General features: G+C 34.5%; 1 protein-coding gene across 6 annotated transcripts; it reads right to left on the minus strand.

The window, feature by feature from the left end:
• Positions 1-133: 133 nt before the first annotated feature.
• LOC130738641 (uncharacterized protein At4g15970-like) lies at positions 134-15,109 on the minus strand. 6 transcript variants are annotated; one of them, XR_009019494.1, is made up of 6 exons: positions 14,483-15,091; positions 10,433-10,798; positions 9,789-10,270; positions 9,528-9,618; positions 6,974-9,015; positions 6,300-6,509 (listed from the first exon to the last, which is right to left on the minus strand). XR_009019494.1 is itself a non-coding variant. In XM_057590734.1 (5 exons), exons 1-4 carry the CDS (start codon positions 14,705-14,707, stop codon positions 690-692), a joined length of 1,125 nt encoding a protein of 374 aa, XP_057446717.1. In that variant the 5' UTR covers positions 14,708-15,109; the 3' UTR covers positions 134-152; positions 651-689. The 6 variants fall into 6 exon arrangements, 3 of the variants coding, with proteins under 3 accessions (XP_057446717.1, XP_057446716.1, XP_057446715.1); XM_057590734.1 differs by lacking the exons at positions 6,300-6,509; positions 6,974-9,015; positions 9,528-9,618 and adding exons at positions 134-152; positions 651-741 and having other exon boundaries at positions 14,483-15,109; XM_057590732.1 differs by lacking the exon at positions 6,300-6,509 and having other exon boundaries at positions 6,805-9,015.
• Positions 15,110-22,655: the final 7,546 nt, after the last annotated feature.

A 22,655-nucleotide genomic window follows, 5' to 3' on the forward strand; every position in this document is an offset into this window, starting at 1 on the left:
TACATTAGTCTGAGAGGTTAAACAGTTTTTTCTTTGTCCAGCATTTTCGATTTGTTTATCACTTCTATAATCTTTTTCCAACCCAAAAGAATTGGCTTGACAATATAAAATCTTAAGCTGTCATCCTAATCTTGAGCAAATTGTTCCCCAGCCTTCAAAACCAATTGATAAACATAACAAAATCAGGATAAAGTGTAAGTAAGTAAAAAAAAATATTGAAGTAGTAATTAAATAATTATCCACTTGTCTAATAGAAGAGAAAGGAGATAACATCTAGGACAAGAACATGATGCAATAATAATGTAAGTAAACAAAAGGAATCTCCCTTGTAATAAGGAACTCCTCTGTTCTGTTTAAACTGAATAACTATAGAAGAAATCAGAACTTTTTTTGTACATGATTCACATAGATATTCTTATTAATTTGTTTGCACTTTTAAAAGATACATCTTGGGGAAAATATTAATATTGAAAATTATCATATCATTTTGAAGTAAAAACAAAACCCATTTTAGACAAGGCATCTTCTTTTCTTTTGTTGGGGAGTGAAAGACAACAAGCTAGTTACAACTTACAGCAAATAAATCAAATGTAAAATTAATGTTCAATGCTTTTATAAGGTAGCCTATAATTGCAGATAATTTCCCATACCTATTGATACAAGCATCACACAGTAATATGCAATCTCTGTCACAACCTCCCTTTACCCTGCCTCCTTTGTCTTGTACGTTCAAAGGATGTCCTGCATAATGTGAATGATGTTGAAAACATACATAGACAGAAATCATAGCAACATAAATTGAAGCCTCAATTAGATGATGTATGTGATGCAAAATGGTAAGTAATTGGAATTTTGTAATGAATTTTGGCTTAATTGCACTTTTACTCCCTTAAGTATCATCGTTGTGTGATTTGCCTCCCTTAAGTTTAAAAGGAACGATTTGCCTCCCTTATGTACCAATTTGTGCCAAATTGGTCATTCCGTTAAGTAGGCATCCAATTACTAACAGAATTTGCTGACGTGGCACTGCTATTTACACCACCTTAACATTTATTTGCACCACTTGACTAATTACACCATCTTAAATGATGCATAAGTAAATTAAAAAAAAAAAACAAATGGAATTCTCTCTTGCCCAGGCCGGCATATCCTCCTGCTCATTCGTTCCTTATCTGTTTCAATTCATCTTGCTTGGCTTCTCTTCTGCAACTGGTGTCTGGTGCTTCTCGTTCCCGTTCTGCTATGGGTCTTCTGCTGGGTCTTTTCCTCCATCTACAACAACCCGCAAACCAGATTTATCTTTTCCTTCACCAAATCGGCTCGTTCAAAGAATTTCTAGGTTACGAGCTCGAAGACCCGTTGCAGACTCGTCGCAACAGAGAGCAAGGAAGATGCTTCTGGGTTCCAGAAAGTCGTCGAAAAATGATTCGAGTTCATAGAGTCCACTTTACCCGGTAGGAGCTGGTGGACCTTGTCGAAGCTCCCGGAAGACGACGGTGATGCCCACTCTCCGGTGAATGTGGGAATTGGTTGCCGATGAGCAATGGATTACGATTGTGGCGTTTGGGTTTTGAGGTTTCTGATTTGGAAGCTTTGAGTTTCTGATCTGGGAAGGGAGAAGTAGATGGAGTGGGTTCTGGATCTGAAGGTCTGGGTTTTGTTATCTGTTTTCCTCCTCTTATTCACCTTATTCTTTTTTGCTTGTGATTTTTCGGAAAATTGATTTGGGGAAAGATGGAGGGATTGGGGTTGGGGAAGAAAAGGAATGGTGGTGGTGGTATGAAAAATTAAAAGAAAAGATTAAATTAAAAGAAAAAAAAGAATATTTTTAGTGAAAAAAATGTGACATGACATCTAAGTGGGTATATGTCAGAGACACGTCATTTAATAAGGCCATGTAAACTTCCTCCGTTAGTAGTTGGATGCCTACTTAACAGAATGATCAATTTGGCACAAATTGATACATAAGGGAGGCAAATCGTTCCTTTTAAACTTAAGGGAGGCAAATCACACAACAATGATACTTAAGGGAGCAAAAGTGCAATTAAGCCATGAATTTTTTCATCTAAGAAATTGATATGTAACAGAAGTTATTTACATTACCTGCAAGTTTGTGGTACACTCCAGGAAGCATGTGATTTATTTCTCTGGTCTTCAGACAATGCCATATACTTCCTCCAATCCTCAAGCAAAATCCTAAGATCATTCACTTTGTTTTCTAAACCCACACAGCAATTGGCATGCATAGTTGAGACCTTCTTAAAATCCTTGCTAGACTGACAAAACCCTCCAAAATAGCGTGTGTTGAGAAATCTAATCTTCAACTTCTTCTGAGATATGAGAGGGTCTGTTTTGATCTTGTTGAGAACATCTTGATCATGCAATCCTGGGTAGTCTTCCCTAGAGTTGAACCATAACTTGTAGAACCAAATAGTTCTTCGATTAGATTTTACATAGTTAAACCCTCCAAAATTAAGAACAAATTTAATATGACTTACACTAAACTAGGAACAAGTATATTGATTTGTTTGACAAGTTAGTTTATTTATACATTAAGTAATATCATAAAAAGACAAACACATGTTTTGGATTTTTATTTATTCGGACTTTCAGTTTTAACAAATTTATGAGTCAATTAGTCTCTCTTATACTCAAACTAATTATATTACTTATTTCTTCTTTTTATAAAAAAAATCAGTTTTATTTATTGATTTACACATGTGGAGTCGTTTCGAGCTTTAGCCACCCCGGTGTCAAAATCCTATTTGCGTCGGGTCTGCACTTCCATAATAATCATAATCACTATCGTAACCACTATCAAAGGACACTAGTTTGCTTTCTTCATTTGGTATGTCTACGACATGTTGACCAGCACTACCAACATGTGGTTGGGAATCCAAAGAGGAATGGAAAAGTTGACCTTCATTACCAGCATCTAGTGGGGAATCTGAAGAGGAATGCATAATAAAGAGTGGACAACCGAAGACTATGGCGACCAAAATCAGCGCCCAGTTGATGGTCACCAGTTGAATGGTTAAGCAGCCTAGGAAATAGGCAAACATACCAATCTCATATCCAGACTTGATCAGTTTGGACAAGCTCAGTGACATCAAAGTAAATGCAGCATTAGCAACCAAGCTCGTTACTTCAGGTTTCCCATTTACAGCTTTGTCGTATAAGAATGAGTACACAGAGATGATAATCAAAACTGCAAAGATCACGTAGCTTCTGAAAATACTTTGCTGTCTTAAGAGTGGAAACCGCTTCCCAAACAAAATGGAGGCACATACCACCAGGAAAAATACACAGTAAAGAGAAAGCTTCAAAAAGTTCCACCCACGAATTAAACGTGTGAAAGAAGGGCTCAAAGCATGACATAACATGCCAACTACACTTGATGCAAGACCAACAAGTCTCCACACCATCTCAGCTCGCCCTTTAGCCCGTAACATAACTTGAGAAACAATCATCTTAGAGACTTCTTCAACGACAATCATAATGAAGTCCCTTTCATTTCCACTCCTGAAAGGGAAAAAGAAAAGAGTATTGAATAATATGGAGTCATGTGAATGATGCTAGAAAAATTTGAGTTAAATCTACTATCATAGTAGGTAGATCACTAAAATGAGTTCAAAAATTCAATAATAATAATAATAATTTTTTTGAAAGTAAAATGATTTCATATCATCATGAAAAACTCCGAAACCCAAACAAAGGACAAAAAGAAGCAACCCAAATAAAAAGAGGACCAGAACCTTTACAGAGTTGAAGAACAAAAGCCCACCAAAACAGTACCCAACAAAGAACAACCTATAAAAACTCCACAAAAATAAAAAATGGCTCCCTAAGTCAGGAAGCAAGCAAGCAAAACAATCCACTAAGTTAGACACTAAGAGCATCTCTAATGCTAATTCTTAAATCTTAGTTCTTAGCACTATTCATGTGGGCCCGTATTGCCACATGTGCTTAAGCAACTCTTAAGCAATTTTGCTCCAACCATGAGTTCTTAGTTCTTAGTTTTTATCACTATTCATTTGGTCTCACCAACCACATTATTTATATTTTTTATTTTCATAAAGTAATAAAACAAAACTCATAAAGTAATAAAGTAATTTGGATGAGAGAGAAAAAATAATTTTTTATGCTAAGAACTCAAAAAGTAAAACTTCTTATATAAGAACTGAGTTCTTATTTTTAAAAACTAAGAACTCCATGTCAGCACCTCCAATGGTTAAGAACTCAGTTCTTAGTTCTTAACTCAAAAATAAGAACTAAGAACCTTGCATTGGAGATACTCTTGAAGATAATATCATCATAAGTTCTTCTTCCAACCCGCGAATAGCTTAAATGTCATTGGTCCACCTAGAACTATGGTAATTTAGCACAAATTTTTCTTATGGTCATTTAGACAAACCCGAATAATATATAAGTGAAGTTACTTAGAGCATCTTTAACCATGCTAAAGTATTTACATTTTACTTTTTACAACTCCCAATAATGTCACATCATCTACGTCATTTTATTAATTTTTATTTAAACCCAACAACTCTTAAACGTTTATATAAAAAAATTATTTTACTAATTGCAAGTTTATTTAAACCTTTTACATTAAGCAATAATAAATGCAAACACATTTTTCATGACTAAATTGAGTATCTACTTTCTCATACCCTCACTAGCCATGTTGAAATTAAAAATATGCTCCAATGATAATAGATATTGGTGAGCTCTTATACAATCATTCCTTAAAGTTTAGGATGAAAAGTGTGGTTTTATTGGCTTATTGTGGTTTACTTCTTAATTATTCAATTGCGTGCTAGAATATATGTCAATGAACGAGTAGTGATTTATACATATTCAACTTTTTTTCACCACACATTTTCTTTTATTTCTATTACATTTTTTGTTCTTTTCCTATATCTGATACGTGGGACGGTGGGGTGTGTTTGTTTTATGCACAAATTGAAATATTATTCATCATACACATATATATAATATATATCCGTAGATAAAAAAATTAGTAAGAGAGGTATGGTACCCGCGTTTGAAATGGAAGGCATTCAAAGCTGCTACTTGTTTCAGAGCGTTCCTCCATTTCATCACTAACTCACTATTCTCAAGCCTGACAAAAGCTTCTGCAAAACTCCCTTTCTGATACCGCACATCAGAAGGTTCCACTCTATAGAAAATAGGCAATATCAACAGACCCTTTTCCTCGCGGCGCTTAAGGATGTAGACGAGTTCATCCAAGCAAAATGAAGAAGAAGCATAATTCTCAGAGATCACAACAATGGCAATCCTGGAACTTTCAATTGCTTTGTAAAGTGATGACATGATTTCATCCCCACTGCGAAGTGTGTCAAAAAAGCAGGTGAGGATTCCTTTGTCGTCAGAGAGAGCTTTGTAGAGATTGCCACTGAAACCCAATGTTCGAGTATCAGATTCAGAAGCTCTGCAACTGAGGTACACATCGTAGGTGAAGGAAGAGGAGGAGGAAGATCGACTCGCCATAACACCTCGCTGGGGCTGCACTCCAATGAATTGCCCTTCTTCATTCTTAATTTTATGCTTAGAACGCAGACCTCAAGTCAATAAGTCTTCCGAAAAACTATATTAATATAACGGTTGTTTGGTTTATTTTAAGGTAATGGTAGGTATAGACCGCCACCACGCGCATTGTGATGCACTCACACTTTAACCCTCGTATCACTATTATAAGTAAAAGTAAGTTTTTTAGATTCATTCAATAAATGATGTATGTGGTCATTAAAATGGTAACATACATCATTTATTGAATAAATCTAAAAACAAACTTTTGCTATAATAGTGACTAGAGAGTGTAGGTTGGAGTAGCAGAGATCAATACCTACATTATGGACATCAAGTCCCTCAAAGCGTCCTTCTCACATTGCTGTTTTACTTGGTCTCCTACTCTCATTGAAGTTATAGCCAATGTGGTTCCCAGAGCACCATCTCCATCTAAGCCAATTTCGTGTTTTTTTTGGGTCTAATAGCCAATACGGTGTACTTAAAAATGAAGAAATAAGAGTAATGACACGCCCTTTTGCTTTGATGGAACATTGTAGTAATTTTTTTACTAAATTGCTCATTTATTGAATTTTACTTTTATTACGGCACTATTTTTATATTTAGAACCTACAGTCATATTCTTAAGAGGGGAATTGCCTTTTTTAATTTTTTTTTTCAAATTATGAACATATAGTTTTACAGTTTAAGAGAAATTCGCATAAACTGTAAACTAAAAAATGTAAAATATTAAAAAAAATACACATGAAAAATGACAAGAATATAATTTGAAAAAAAGGTAAAAAACTATTGAATTTCACAATTGTAAAATTTACATCACTGAGAGTTTGAACATTTTTTTCTTTGTCCGGCATTTTCGATTTGTTAAACACTTCTATAATCTTTTTCCAACCCAAAAGAATTGGCTTGTCAACATAAAATCTTTAGCTGTCATCCTAAACTTGAGCAAATTGTTCCCCAACCTTCAAAACCAATTGATAAACTTAACAAAATCAGGATAAAGTGTAAGTAAGTAAAAATATATTAAAGTAGTAATTAAATAATTATCCACTTGTTTAATAGAAGAGAAAGGAGAGAACATCTAGGACAAGAACATGATGCAATAATAATGTAGGTAAGCAAAAGGAATCTCCCTTGTAATAAGGAACTCCTCTGTTCTGTTTAAATTGAATAATTATAGAAGAAAGCAGAACTTTTTTTGTACATGATTCACATAGATATTCTTATTAATCTGTTTGCACTTTTAAACGATACATCTTGGGGAAAATATTAATATTGAAAATTATCATATCATTTTGAAGTAAAAACAAAAGCCCATTTTAGACAAGGCATCTTCTTTTCTTTTGTTGGGGAGTGAAAGACAACAAGCTAGTTACAACTTACAACAAATAAATCAAATGTAAAATTAATGAGAGAGGTATGGTACCCGTGTTTGAAAAAATGGAAGGCCTTCAAATCTGCTACTTGTTTCAGAGCGTTCCTCCATTTCCTCACTTTCGCACTATCACTGCCGAACCTTTCCTCATGACTGGCAAAAGCTTTTCCAAAACCCCCTTTCTGATACCGCACATCAGAAGGTTCCACTTGATAGAAAACAGGCCATATCAACAGACCCTTTTCCTCGCGGCGCTTAAGGATGTACATGAGTTCATCCAAGCAAAACGAAGAAGAAGCATAGTTCTCAGAGATCACAACAATAGCAATCCTGGAACTTTCAATTGCTTTGGAATTAACTGTTGACATGATGTCATCCGGACGGGGAAGTCCGTCATCAATGAAGGTGAGGATTCCTTTGTCAGAGAGAGCTGTGTAGAGATCGCCACTGAAACCGAATCGAGTATCAGAGGTTATCAAACTGATGAACACATCGTAGATGAAGGAAGAATAGGCCATAACACCTCGCTGGGGCTGCACTCCAATGAATTGCCCTTCTTCATTCTTATTTTTATGCTTAGAGCGCAGACCTCGAGTCAATAAGTCTCGCAAAAAACTATATTAATATAACGGTTGTTTGGTCTCTTTATTTTAAAATAACAGAAAAGCTACGCGGTGGTATTGGTAGTGGTAGGTATACACGGCCACCACGCGCATTGTGTTGCATTCACACTTAGAAAAGAAAAGGAAACACATAAATAAATTAAAAAATGAATTTGAAATAAGGTTAGTATAAATTTCTTCCTCAATTTCCGTATTTTCTTTATTTCTCCCTTTCCGTTCTTCCAACTAAACATAACATTAATGCTATGTTTGAAAATTAATGTTATGTTTGATTGGGAGGAATGAAATGGGGAATGAAAGAAAACACGGAAACCGATGCATGAATTTAGACTAACCTTAATCTAAATTCATGCATCGGTTTTCGTGTTTTCTTACCTTAGTCTAAATTCATGCATTGATTTCCGTGTTTTCTTTCCTTCCCCATTTCTTTCCACCCAACCAAACAAAGCCTAACTTAGAGTAGCAGAGATCAGTACCTTCACTATGGACATCAAGTCCCTCAAAGCGTCCTTCTCACCTTGCGGTTTTCCTCTCCACTCTCCAGGGATGGACTTCAAACGATTTGGGTTTTCTTCCCCTTGTGAACTTAGCTTGAGCCCAATCTAAAGGATAGAGAGTCTGTACTCTGTCGTGTAAGCCTTAGGGCATTTGGGCTTCGATCTCTTTTAATACAAAAGGAATTCTTTGACAAAAAAAAATAAAATATTTGATAAATATCATTAAATAGGTGGTAAGTAGGGAAAAAAAAACTAATGTTCATTTTATGTTAAACTGCTGCCCTTAATACAAACGTGCCAAACTACTTTATACAACGGAAATGTTTGGCTGAGAATTCTTAAGCACTCTCACTTCATAATCCAAACATCATTTTACAAAATCTGTACTTTTTTCTTTTTTGAAAATACAAAATCTGTATTTAAAAATAAAGAATTAAGACCAATGACACACCCTCTTGCTTTGATGGAACATTGTGAATTTTTACTAAATTGCTCATTTCTTGAATTTTACTTTTATTACGGCACTGGTTTTAATATTTAGAACCTACAGTCATATTCTTAACAGGGGATGTAACCAAAATATTCTTAACAGGGGAATTGCCGTTTTTAAAGTTTTTTTTTTCCAAATTATGAACATATAGTTTTACAGTTTAAGAGAAATTCGCATAAACTGTTAACTAAAAAATGTTAAATAGGAGTATTAAAATAAATACACATGAAAAATGACAAAAATATAATTTGAAAAAAAAGGTAAAAAAATCACAAAAGAGTAAAATAAAATTTTGAGCAAAAAACTATTGAATTTCACAATTGTAAAATTTACATCACAGTCTGAGAGCTTGAACATTTTTTTCTTTGTCCGCATTTTCGATTTGTTTATCACTTCTATAATCTTTTTCCAACCCAAAAGAATTGGCTTGTCAACATAAAATCTTTAGCTGTCATCCTAAACTTGAGCAAATTGTTCCCCAACCTTCAAAACCAATTGATAAACATGACAAAATCAGGATAGAGTATAAGTAATTAAGCAAAAAAATAATCTACAAGAAGTAATTAAATATATAATTATCCACTTGTTTAATAGAAGAGAAAGGAGGGAACATCTAGTCCAAGAACATGGTGCAATAACATTGTAAGTAAACAAAAGGATTCCCTCTTGTAATAAGGAACTCCTCTGTTCTGTTTGAAATTAATAAGTATAGATGAAAGCAAAAGTTATCTTTATACATGATTCACAAAGAAATTCATATTAACTTGTTTGCACTTTAAATGATACATCTTGGACAAAAATTAACATTGGAAATTAGCAGATCATTTTGAAGTAAAAACAAAAGCACATTTTAGACAAGGCTTCTTCTTTTCTTTTGTTGGGGAGTGAATTGAAAGACAACAAGCTAGTTACAACTTACAACAAATAAATCAAATGTAAAATTAATGTCCAATGCTTTTATAAGGTAGCCTATAATTGCAGATAATTTCCCATACCTATTGATACAAGCATCACACAGTAATATGCAACCTCTGTCACAACTTCCCCTTACCCTGCCTCCTTTGTCTTGTACGTTCAAATGATGTTCTGCATGATATCAATGATGTAGAGAAAACATAAATATACAGAAATCATAGCAACATAAATTGAAGCCTCAATTAGATGATGTATGTGATGCAAAATGGTAAGTAATTGGAATTATGTAATGAATTTTTTCACCTAATGAATTGATATGTAACAGAAGTTATTTACATTACCTGCAAGTTTGTGGTACACTCCAGGAAGGATGTGATTTATTTCTCTGATCTTCAGACAATGCCATATACTTCCTCCAATCCTCAAGCAAAATTCTTAGATCATTAACTTTGTTTTCTAAACCCACACAGCAATTGGCATGCATAGTTGAGACCTTCTTAAAATCCTTGCTAGACTGACAAAACCCTCCAAAATAGCGAGTGTTGAGAAATCTAATCTTCAACTTCTTCTGAGAAATGAGAGGGTCTGTTTTGATCTTGTTGAGAACATCTTGATCATGCAATCCTGGGTAGTCTTCCCTAGAGTTAAACCAGAACTTGTAGAACCAAATAGTTCTTCGATTAGATTTTACATAGTTAAACCCTCCATTTGGCTGGTTCTGTATGTCATTAGGGTTGCCATTGAAATAATCACAAGCAATTTGGAAATCTGTATCCTTGTAAAAGCTTTTAAATGGATCTCTAAGCCACATTATATCAGTATCCTGCAAAAGGAGAAAACACAACATTAAGTATGTTTATTAACTTTGAATGTAAGTGCATGTTTGGAAATCTTTCTACAATTAATTCACACTCAAAATCAATTTTGGGGACTGAGTGACTTCTGAGTATCAGAATTGATTCTAAGAAAAGAGAAAGTTAGATACCGTGAACACAAAGCTGTACCCCATTTGAAGGACAGAACCAAGAAATTCAATTCTTCTCCACATCATGTGTAGGTAGTCTGGGGTCATGAAAAATGCCTCACTGGTGAAATTGTCACCTTTAGTTTCAAGCTGATAACAATGTTTGTGCAAAGAGATGCAACGAGCATATGCCTTTTGGTCCCATGTTACTACCACCAAGTGATCTAAAAGCTTCTCTGTTTTGTTCCCACCAATGCGAAAACTCTCAAGAAAGAGATCAAATATGGAACCTGGCTCAGCCCAGGCATCATTCAAAGTTGTGATTATCACTGTCTTATGCTTCATGGATGCGTTTCTTAGTACACTCTCTAGCTTTGGATCATAGTTCTGATAAGTAAATATGAGTCAACATTAAGCATTTGTAAACAAAGTTCATATTTCAACGAGGAAATTCATCAAACACATAGGGAGATAGATAATATGGCATGGAAAAAACGAAAGTTACATTAGGCATGGCAGCTAGTTTCTCCTAAATGGTTGTGAAATGAAAAAACAGTACTTCTCTAGAATGTAAAGACACCAAGTGTGCATGGAATCAAATAATTTGGGAGTGATCTGATCCAAAGTGGCTATGAAAACATCCAAAAGAGGAAGAAAAATAAAAGTTAGCGAAAAGTACTTCCAACTGCTAATGGGGAGGACATAGACAAACATCTACACATCCAATTTGCAAGATGGTCCCCCCATCAATTTGCTCATACATTATTGGCTCCTAAGGCTGTTTTGGGTAAAAATTTGTTCTTGAATTTCAAAGAAATTTAGTATATTCACACCCCCTTTCTCTTCAATTTCAATTTAACATTTTTTTTTGTTCCTATCTCTCATTTTTCATCACATCATCTATCATATCTCACATTTATCTCACTTTTCTTTCTTTTTAACACTAAATGTGGGTGTACAATTTGCTTCAACATAACATTAATCAATTTTAAATGGACAAATCTCTCACATTGGTCTTAATCTTAGGGTGGTAGCTGACAGTGTGAAACTGTCACACTTCCATTATTGGGGATGACATACATAGAAGAATAAAATTTCTAAAAGGAAATCAAATTCCTTTATTCCTTTCCCACTTACATTAACCATCAAATATTGAGTTGTGGACACTATGACATGTTGGTCCTGTTGTCTAAAAATGCAAGTAAGGTAATGCACTTAAAGCAAGTTTCCAATAGATATATAGCAAATTGGCAGTGAAGTGGCAATAATCAACACTACCTGCTTAAAGTTATTATTTCTATCAAATATACTAATTGGTAATAAACTCCAAGCAAACAAAAATCATGATGAAAGACAACCAATGAACCATAGATTCTTCATTTGAAATTAAAGCAAACAGAGTCAATGCAAAGTCCAAATGGACAACCACGTGAACAGCTGGTCAAGACAGATTGCTACTACATTGGCACATGGTTCACAAATATTATTCAAAACAACGTGTACCACAGAATATGACATTAGAAAAATGCATCCAAAATTATTTTGTTCACGTGATTTTTCAAACCACTATTATATATTTGGTGAAAAAAGTGGGACTCAAATATAAATATGGCAGTGTACATCTATGAAAAGAAATGATAAGAAAAAAAATAATTTACTCAAAATAAAAAATACGACAATTTTAATAATTGAAGCCAGTCCGTAGTTTTATAGTGACGAATCAAATGGGCATATGGCCCATATGAAATAATATTACGTTGGTAGAGTTGATGTTATATGCCTTTGAAACGTAGACCAATGCATAGAAAGGAAAACAAGGGGAGAGCAGTTAGGAAAATAATATGGAGTGTTCAAAAGTACAAATGAAACCATTCACAGGAATTAATAAAAAAAAGAAAGAAAGAAAAGTATGAGAGAGTTCATTTGAAATGGGCCCGTAATGTTAAATCTCAAACAAGAAAGGTTCAAATTTTAATTTATGCAACTATAGTCAAAAGTAATAATTAAATCTGGTATTAAAAAGTACTGTATATAATATTATTAATGCATTTCATGCTGTATTTTAAATAAATAAAAAACGAGTTCCTTATCCAATGTGGGTACACCGAGAGAGGAACTAAATTAAAATAATCAATTCTAAAATGGGGACCCTCATATAGAAAAATCACCCGCGTTGGGTGCAAACTTAAAAAATTTGTAGACTCAACATATGCTTGCGTAGTGCTTGTTTATTTTAAGGCTAAGAAGGGTACTTTTTTTTTATTACAAGAGGAAAAACTAAAAAGGGTAGTTTGACAAAACATGTTTCACTAAAATAATTTCTTACATTAGAAGTTATTTGTTAGAAAATACTTCATATTAAAATTACATTTACAATGAGTAAAAAGGTTTTGTGAAAGTGAAATTATTTATTTTTTCTGTAGAGAAAAAGTCATTTTAAGGGTAGAATAAGAACATTTGCAATTCAGAATTAATAATTCTATCTTAAAATGCAAAAAACACAATCATGCTGTCAAAGATATGTTCTTCCATTCTAACTTAATTATACCAAATTAAAAGTCATAATCAATTTTGAAATATATAAACATAGCCACGATGCATGTTGATGACACCCACATGGCCACATATCACCTGACAAATTAATATAATTGATGAAGCATTACTCGGTGATAGTTAAACTACTTAGAAGTATTCATGTTTTATACATTGATTAGCTGTGCAATATTTATTAATAGTTACGCATATATATATATATATATATATATATATATATATATTAGAGTTAGAGATTATTCTTTTATTAAACTAGTTTCGAAAGTCTTTGTTTTTGTTAGTCTTCTTAACCAATTAGTTCAGAGTTCGATTTCTAAACAGTGCATATGAATAAACATTTATTGGAAGAAACATACACTCTTAACATGATTTCTAAGGCTCAAGAGATTAATCCCAGCTGTTAACGGTAGAGATACCTCAAAAAACCAAAAACTCTTGGTTTTTGTTAGGAAGTTTTAAATATGAACAATGAAGAGATCAATTTTTATCTAATTAGTAGTAATTCACTCTCTCGAAACAGACATTTTTAACAAACTTAATAATATTAGTATGTTTGACAACCGTAAGAAAATGATACTAGTATCTTTGATTAGTAAAAAATTATCAACCAATCAAATTTTTAACTTTAATCAATTCAACTGAATACATCTTTACATAGTGCATTATACCTTTTTCAGATAAGATTTGTGCTTGAAATAAATTTCCCATATTGGCATATTCCATTTTTCACAATACTTGAAGGGCTATTTGAAAGAGAAGTGTCATTTAACAATTCCTAATAGTGCCAAATTTACAATTTGTAAAATCCGGAAATTTTACCCAAAGAGTCAACTGAATGAGATGCATGTCCAATCAGCAATTGTGTAATCTTTTTGTCATCAAGCATTGGAAATAGTCCCCACCCTCCACTATCCATTTATTTCCTCCCCCATTTTTCTCATAGTAATAAATTCATAAACATCACTATCTGTCTATCTCCCAAAAATCCCTGAAATTGCTAGGCATTTTCATCAAGAAGTAATGTTTCACTTGAATAATGGATAAACTTCTATATGAGCAAGATCATGCTTCAACTCATGAATCTCTATAGCAGAAATAAAAGGTTGCTATTTTGCTTGATCAAACATGAAACGAAAACGGCAAAATGCATACCAACCTAACCCATAAACATTGGTGAAGGGCAAAAGTATTTGCAGCTTCTATGATACGAATCGAACTTGTAACCTAAAAGTTAAATAGTTATTTTTTATCACTGTAACCTGCACTTGTTGGGTCTAAATAGTCGAAGTTTGACATGCAAAATCCAAATTGACCCAATAAAGGAAAAGTTTGGTTCAAAACCAATCAAAAGCAAAAGTTGAACTAAGAATAGCATCAAAACTCAAAAATTAAAAAGATTCAAGCATCAAAATCCAAAAAACCCAGAATTCTAAAACTCCTCCAAATTATTATTCCCTGTTCTCACCCAATTCCAATTGCAAAAGACACAAAAACAGAGAGAGAAAGAGAGTCACTCACCTTTGATGAGTAGTAGTGTGAGATGGCAGGGAATCCCAGAGGAGAAGCAGAGTTGTACAGAAACATCCACAACACACCAAAACCAACAACAAACATCACGACTTGCATGACCCTCCTCACCAAAAGGTGGCTGCCGGAGGCTCCACCAGAATTCCATGCCTTGCCACCATCAGCCACGACGACAACGGCGTATTCACCAGCAGCAGCGGCGGCGATTTCCTTCATTTTTCACCACCTGAATCAGCAATTTCAAAAACCTCTCTGGCTTGTTGTGAATCAGACCCACTTGTATATAAGCTATTTCTTACTGCATAAGCTTCCTTGATTTCATCACCACCAGCATCAGCACACAGCGTTTGGATTTATGTGTCGAAATCGAATGCTTACAAAAAAGGCAGAGGAGTTTCCAAAGCTGTTTGTTTTGCTACACTCTTGGAGATTTGTGATGATGATGATCAAGGGTGTGATGTGAGAAGAAACAAATTCAAAGACGGGTTTGGAATTGAAAATGAAATGAAACGGTTTCGAATGCATTAACTTTGCATTTCCATTATTTGTGTGAGACAAAACAGAGAAGAAAGAGTGAGAACAAGTTGCAATAGAAAACTAATAATAGTAGTAAGCAAGTTGCAATAGAAAACTGGTAGTAGTAATTAATTTGATGATTTGTGATTTCTAATTTCGCTCAGGAAGAAAATATATAGGATTGGAGTCAGAGCATTTCTATAAACTATACTCACATATATATATATATATATACCCCATATTTTTTACATAAAAAAATAAATTTCATCAATCGGGAATTGATTCCTGGACTTCTCTCAACCAACGCAAAATTCTAACTCTTATCACTTCAGGTACTATTCAGGGACACACACCCAATTTTTTGAAACTGGATTATTTTTATAATAAATGAGGTTGTTTTTATTTTATGATTTTAATCCGGTGCGATAGAAAATGATTTGTTAGAAAAAACTAACAAATTTTATGTAATTTTGGAGAATTAATGTCATAACTGAAGTTGATGTACATACATTAAGGGAAAAAAGACAAGTCAAATCTCAAAACAAGAGCTACAAAACTAATGAAGAGACAAATTGGAAAAGCTAAGGAAAAGAAAAGTATGAACAAAATTGCATGTTTAAATAATTCAAAAAAGTCAAGAAAAGAGAAATGGTAAATAAAAAAATAATAAGTGGGCGGATTTAAAAATGTCACGCAAAAGAAAATATGATTTGAGTGGATTAAATTTCTATTTTAAGTTGGATGAATTTTTTTCTCTGCTAATCAATTATCACACGAATAATGTTATGTTGACAATTCATTTCTATCTCCACCTTAGGTAAAGAAGAAGAGAAAAAAGAAAAATTAGTATTATAATTTGTTATGTGACACAATTTGCAGAAAAATAATAAAAAAATGTATAAAAATAAGATGGAAGGGACCGAACAATTTCTCGTCAAAATTAGTTTTGGTGTGGTAGATCTTCACTCGTCCCTTATTAGCTATTCATCACTCTGTCTGATCATTCACAACACTGAAATTTGTTAATATTATTGTTGACGGTAGATAAGTTAAAATAACTCTAGAATCAATTGTAAAAAAAATTCAAAACTACTAGTAGCATGAATTTTTTTTTGAAAATTGTTCATGAATTTGAGTTAGGAAAGAGAATGGAAGGAGTTGTGGTACGTAATGGAGAAGATCCGGATATGGTTAATGGGTCCATTCAAGGCAGCTTGTCAAGAAGAATATTCTGCATTAATGTGTTCTTTATATCAACATAGTACTATTATGATCGCATGAGATACACATAAAGTTAAACTACTATGAGGGACAGCTCATTGGTCCAGGACCTTTATTTTTTAATTAGTAGTTCTCTATTTTCAGTATTTGGTTAAATCTTTTTTGTTGCAACCGGAACGAGTCATATTTAGTGTAGTCTTCTTCTAGATAGAAACGTATGTTGGATGTGAAATTTTAATATATATTCATTATATTGCATTGTTTATCCAAACTTACTACTCGATCGGGATTGACATCAATTACTCTGTCTCATTCCTTGACCCTTAAAAACCCCTTGATTTTTATGTACTAACTCTTGCTGTTGTAATTTTGATCTTGTGAAGGCCAAATGCCTTTTTAAGAGTACTGCGATTTCTATGGATTGAGTTTTTGATAACTTGAGCATTGAAATCGACTATATTTTTAATAACGGCAACTGAAAGTGCCCTAGCCCACAATTTTAGTGGATTGTAAGGGTTAATTAGGGCTTGGTGGGTTGAAAAAATTAAGGTCATAATGAGGGATTTGGCGGGCTTGACAATTTTAACCACTGTGACCGACATAAGTGGAGATAAAAGAAATCAATATTATTTCTAGACAATTGTATGATTATTTTTATAAGATATTACTCTTCCGAGAATCTGGACTTGTCATTCTCCTTGGAGCGGCGATGCTTGGCTGAGGTTCGCCTGAGAGTGCGGTGGTTTTAACCTTCAACGTAGGGGAAGTACCCGCAAAAGAGACTCTGACACTCAAGTCAGTGTGTGAGCAATGAGAAAATCTACGAGTCCTAGAAGAACTCAAGTAATTAACGTGTATTTATAAGGCCAGTATCTGTGTTCAGTGCCTCTGTAGGTGTAAGGGAAGTCCTTAAGTGGAGCTTCTGGCGCACAGTTTGCTAGGTGTTGTCTGACTTTAAGCGTTCATCTTGCCCCTTTGTAAGGTCACTCGGACACTTTCCAAGTTAGACCGGGGTGATCTGTTCCAAAACCAGATCAAGCCACCCTTATGGTGTCTACTTAAAAGCAAACCATAACAAATATACAAAATTGACCTAAACGTAAATAAAAATGTAAATCTATTTGATGTTAAACGTTTAGATTATCTAACTTATTAAAATAATTTATAATTTGTGAATATCTATGTTGGTAATTGTTCCATATTTATCTATTAAAGAAATTTAATTTTTTAATTAAGAACTAAAGAAACAATGGAAGTCTTGGTCTGAAGTGTTCTAGAAGAAGAAAAAGAAAAAGAAGGAGGAGGAGAGAGGAGGCGACGATGATGATGAAGGAGCTTCATCGATCTTCCATAGAGGATGGTGACAATAGAACCTGAAGAACCTCTTTATTTGTGTGTCGGTCTTTTATTTGGGTGGGTAGAGTTCTTTACTTCTTTGTGTTGATTGATTATATGGATGATTCCTAAGGTTAATTAGAGGTTTGGATTGATTTAAAATTGATAGAGATGATCTTTTGTTAGAAATCTGGTTGTGATAATCCTGGATAAAGTCAAGAATCGTGAGCGTTCACTTTCCGAACAAATTATTTCGACCCTATAATTACCTGGGTTCACGAAATTTTTGTTGGGATAATACTTGACAATCAATCTGTTTCTTGGCACAAGAGAACAGATAAAGAAAGTAGAGATATTCTGTTTCTGGTTTTTCTGTGTAGAATTCCTTAGGCTGCAAGTAACCTTATATAGAGGTTGTGTTTTCACGAATGATCACAACAGTTCGGCCAGGGGCTCCGCCCCTTGGACCCCGGTTCATATTCGCGGTCAATTATGCGTTGGCTCACCGAGCATGCACTCCGCACTAACCTGACTCGATTCCGAGCCTAACGCGTAATTGCATCAGTCTATAGTAGATCACATTACTACTAAAATACATTGATGATTCTAAAATCACCAACAAATCCCCCCCCCCCCATTTTAGTGTAATCCTTGATCTACTCAATTTGTATAAGAAAATATATACAAATTTATAACACACAGATATAACGATCAAACAAATGCATAGATGAAAATATCTTGCGATTGAATTTCCACTTTAGTACAAATACACATTCTAAATACTCGAGAATCGGGGTGTCTTTAAAGATTGAACCCGTCAACCCATTTGAATATCTAAAGATATTGTACACATATGTTTCTACAACACTCTACTATTCATACTTGACACTTTACAAGCCATGTGTCCTTATCCATTAATAAGCATATAGGAAGCCAAGTCCAAGCTTCTTGAAGCGGCAAAACTTCATGCTTACATAGGTGATCCTTTTAATCTTGCACCTGCATTTACAATTTTCCAAAAGAACCATTAAGAAGATATACTTCAACCTAGCCATCACTTGCAGGTCTGAGCACATACCTTGGGAAGATAAACACAAGTGCTCCAATCTCTAACTATGATCTCTCCACATTGAATTCAGCTTCTAACGTTGTATTAGAAGGGAATTGGGTATAACATAGCTAGTAGATTTAAATGGACTTTAATCCCATTCCAATTACCGACTTCTTCACTAAGTCTCTAGCTAACCCCTTCGTCAAGTGGTCAGCTAAGTTTTGTTGCGACCGAACAAACTCAATGGATATCACCCCATTCAAGATTAATTCCCTAATCATACTATGTCTAACACCCAAGTGTCTAGACTTTCCATTGTACATTTGACTATAAGCCTTGGCCAATGTGGCAGCACTATCACAACGGATAGAAATTGGTGATATCGGTTTAGGCCATAATGGAATCTCATATACCAAGTTTCTTAGCCATTCCGCTTCTTTACCAGCAGCAGCTAATGCTACAAACTCTGATTCCATTGTAGAACTAGTTATACATGTTTGCTTCTTGGAAGCCCACGAGATGACACCTCCCCCAAGCAAGAACATCCAACCACTTGTAGAGGATGAGTCTTCAACATTATTTATCCAACTAGCATCCGAATAACCCTCTAATACCGAAGGAAATCCCACATATGACAATCCATAATTCATAGTACCCTTCAAGTACTTGAATACCCTAGTTATCGCATGCCAATGATGTCTACTAGGATTACTAGTAAATATGCTCAACTTTCCAACCGCAAAAGCAATATCCGGTCTAGTACTAATCATAGCATACATCAAAGAGCCTATAGCTCTTGAATATTCGAGCTGATCTACAGATTTACCTGTATTTGGCATAAGTTTTTCACTCGGATCCATGGGAGTACTAACCGGAGAACAACTTTCATGATTAAACTTCTTGAGTATTTTCTCAATGTAATGAGATTGCGTAATTACAATCCCCTTATTCTTCCGTTTAATCTTAATACCAAGAATAACGTCCGCTTCTCCCATATCCTTCATGGAGAACTTTGATGACAAGAAATTCTTTGTTTTATCAACTTGATTTTGGTCCGTGCCAAAGATCAACATGTCATCCACATATAGACAAATAATAACTCCTTTACCGGATGTATCAAATTTGCTATATACACATTTGTCAGCTTGGTTTAGAATAAAACCACTAGACAAAACAACCTCATCAAATTTTTGATGCCATTGCTTCGGAGCTTGTTTCAGCCCATACAACGACTTAACTAGCTTACACACCTTATGCTCATTACCAGGAATTACAAATCCTTCAGGTTGCTTCATATACACTTCTTCTTCCAAATCACCATTCAGGAATGCTGTTATGACATCCATTTGATGGATCACTAGATTGTGAATAGCCGCTAAAGCAATCAACAATCTAATAGTAGTGATACGAGCAACTGGAGCATAGGTATCGAAGTAATCAATCCCTTCCTTCTGTCTAAAGCCTTGGATTACCAATCTAGCTTTAAACTTGTCAATTGTACCATCGACTTTCATCTTCTTTTTGAAGATCCATTTGCAACCCAATGGTTTACAACCTGGTGGTAAATCAGATAATACCCAAGTATTATTTTCCATGATAGAACTCATCTCTTCATCAATTGCTTCTTTCCAAAAAGCAGAATCTCGAGATTTCACAGCTTCATCATACGTTCTTAGATCCTCCTCTATACTATAGCAATAATAGTATTGATTATCAATCTGATCCTTTGATCCCTCAACTAAATATAATTGAAAATCAGAACCATAAGATTTAGGTTTTCTAGCTCTTTTGCTTTTCCGAGGTTCGAGTGTCTTACTTGGTACATCAGTTGAATGATCATCCTTTATAGGTTCATCCGACTTAGATATAAGGTCCTTTGGTCTAGGTATAGAAGAGAAACAATTCTCATCAAATATGGCATCTCTTGATTCTATAATTGTGTTAATAGAAACCGAGTCATTAGGTTCTATAACATAGAACCTATAGGCTTTGGAATGTTCAGCATATCCAACGAAGATGCAAGCTACACCCAAAGTTTTCCTTTTAGGATCCGGGAGTCTAACCACGGCCCTACAACCCCAAACACGTAGAAATGTTAAGTTGGGTCGTTTCTTATACCAAAGTTCATATGGGGTAGTCTTGTTCCTTTTATTAGGAACCCTATTTAACAAATAGCAAGCCGTTAACATGACGTTCACCATTTCTTTAAGAACTCTATTCTTCCTTTCAGCCACACCATTTTGTTGAGGTGTATAAGGTGCCGTATGAATGATTCCTACGGATTGGAAGAATTCAGGATCATAATATTCACCACCTCTATCCGTACGTAATGTTATAATCATCACATTCTGTTGCAATTCAACTTCAGTTTTATATACTCTAAATTTATCTAAGGCTTCATCTTTAGAATGCAACAAATAAACATAACAGAATCTAGATGCATCATCTATGAAAGTGACAAGATACTTTTTATGTCCTAATGATGGAGTAGCATGCAAATCACATAAATCACTATGTATCAATTCAAGTATGACAGATTTCCTTGTTATGCTTTTAAAAGGTTGCCTAGTGATCTTTGTTAACATGCAAGTTTTACACTTTTCTACATTTCCATCAAAAACAGGAATTAAATCATCTTTAGACATTTCAAGCATTCTTTTATAATGTACATGTCCTAGACGAGCATGCCATAAAGAAGATTTAATAACATTCGAATTGGACATAAATACAGAACCAGAATCATTAGGAACTCCATTCAAATTCATCATGAACATACCATTATTATAATATCCAAATCCTACAAACACACCAGACTTCGATAAAACATATTTATCGGATTCATACACTTGCTTGTATCCAAGCTTATTCAATACAGGACCAGAAACTAAGTTCTTACGTAGTTTAGGAACATACAAAACATTAAACAAAGTAATAGTTTTTCCAGAACTGAATTCTAACACCACGCTTCCTTTGCCTTCAACAGGATCAAAGTGATGATCTCCCATGTAGATGACAGATCCATCTTCCACTGGAACAAAAGTCTTGAACCAGAAACGATCCTTGCAAACATGTGTTGTGACGCCAGAATCAATCCACCACGCAATAGCATCATCCTGCACATAAAATGCTTCAGAAATTAATGAAACTGAATGTTTAATCAAAATATTCAAGTTATGAATTGATTTCTGACCTTGTTCTTGGGATTGGTCCTTAGACCCCTTTCCCGAACCACTTGCATTCGCGTTATCATGCTTCTTTCCAGAACGGCAATCCCTCTTGAAGTGGCATGTCTTACCACACTTCCAGCATTCTAGTTTCGGTTTCTTGTTAGAACCGAAACTTCCTTTGTTGTTCTTGAAAGCACGCTTCTTTCCTTTGTTTTTGTTATTATTGTTCTTACTACCTTCCTCGATCATATTAACCGAGGGACCAACAACTTCTTTTCCTTTTCCCTTGTCACTCTCCTGCGCTCTTAGAGATTCTTCTATGCGCAAGTGACTTCCAAGTTGGACCAAAGACAGGTCGTCTTTTCCATGCTTCAAATTGTGTTTGAAATCCTTCCATGAAGGGGGCAACTTGTCTATGATACTTGAGACAGATATTGTTTCATCCATCTTCAATCCGTGCAGTGTGAATTGTCCAAGAATTCGTAGAAGTTCATTGTATTGTTCCATGACAGACCTTGATTCAACCATTTTGTAATTGTTGAAATCAGTCACCAAGAACTTCTTACTGGATGAGTCCTCTGCCATGTACTTGGCTTCAAGACAATCCCACAATTCCTTTGCAGATTCCACATTTTGATAAATATCGAATAAAGGATCAGACATACCGTTAAGAATGTGTCCTCTGCATATGTAGTCGTCATTCTCCCACTTTGATCTGCTTCTTATATTTTCAACAGTTTCTTCCTCCAGAAGTTCAGGAATCGGTGTAGACAGGACGTATACCACCTTCAATGTTGTCAACAAGAAGTGCATCTTCCTCTGCCAACGCCTGAAGTCTTGTCCTTGAAACTTGTCCAATTTCCCGAACTTAGTA

This window comes from Lotus japonicus, chromosome 2 (assembly GCF_012489685.1).
Source record: "Lotus japonicus ecotype B-129 chromosome 2, LjGifu_v1.2".
NCBI classification, from domain to species: domain Eukaryota; kingdom Viridiplantae; phylum Streptophyta; class Magnoliopsida; order Fabales; family Fabaceae; genus Lotus; species Lotus japonicus.

Coding starts and splice junctions, on each gene's coding strand:
- LOC130738641 (XM_057590734.1), bottom strand. CDS start 14,707: ATGAAGGAAATCGCCGCCGCTGCTGCTGGTGAATACGCCGTTGTCGTC. Junction 10,271..10,432: donor GGTACAGCTTTGTGTTCACG/GTATCTAACTTT, acceptor CTCCTTTTGCAG/GATACTGATATAATGTGGCT. Junction 742..9,788: donor AGTGTACCACAAACTTGCAG/GTAATGTAAATA, acceptor CACATTATGCAG/GACATCCTTTGAACGTACAA.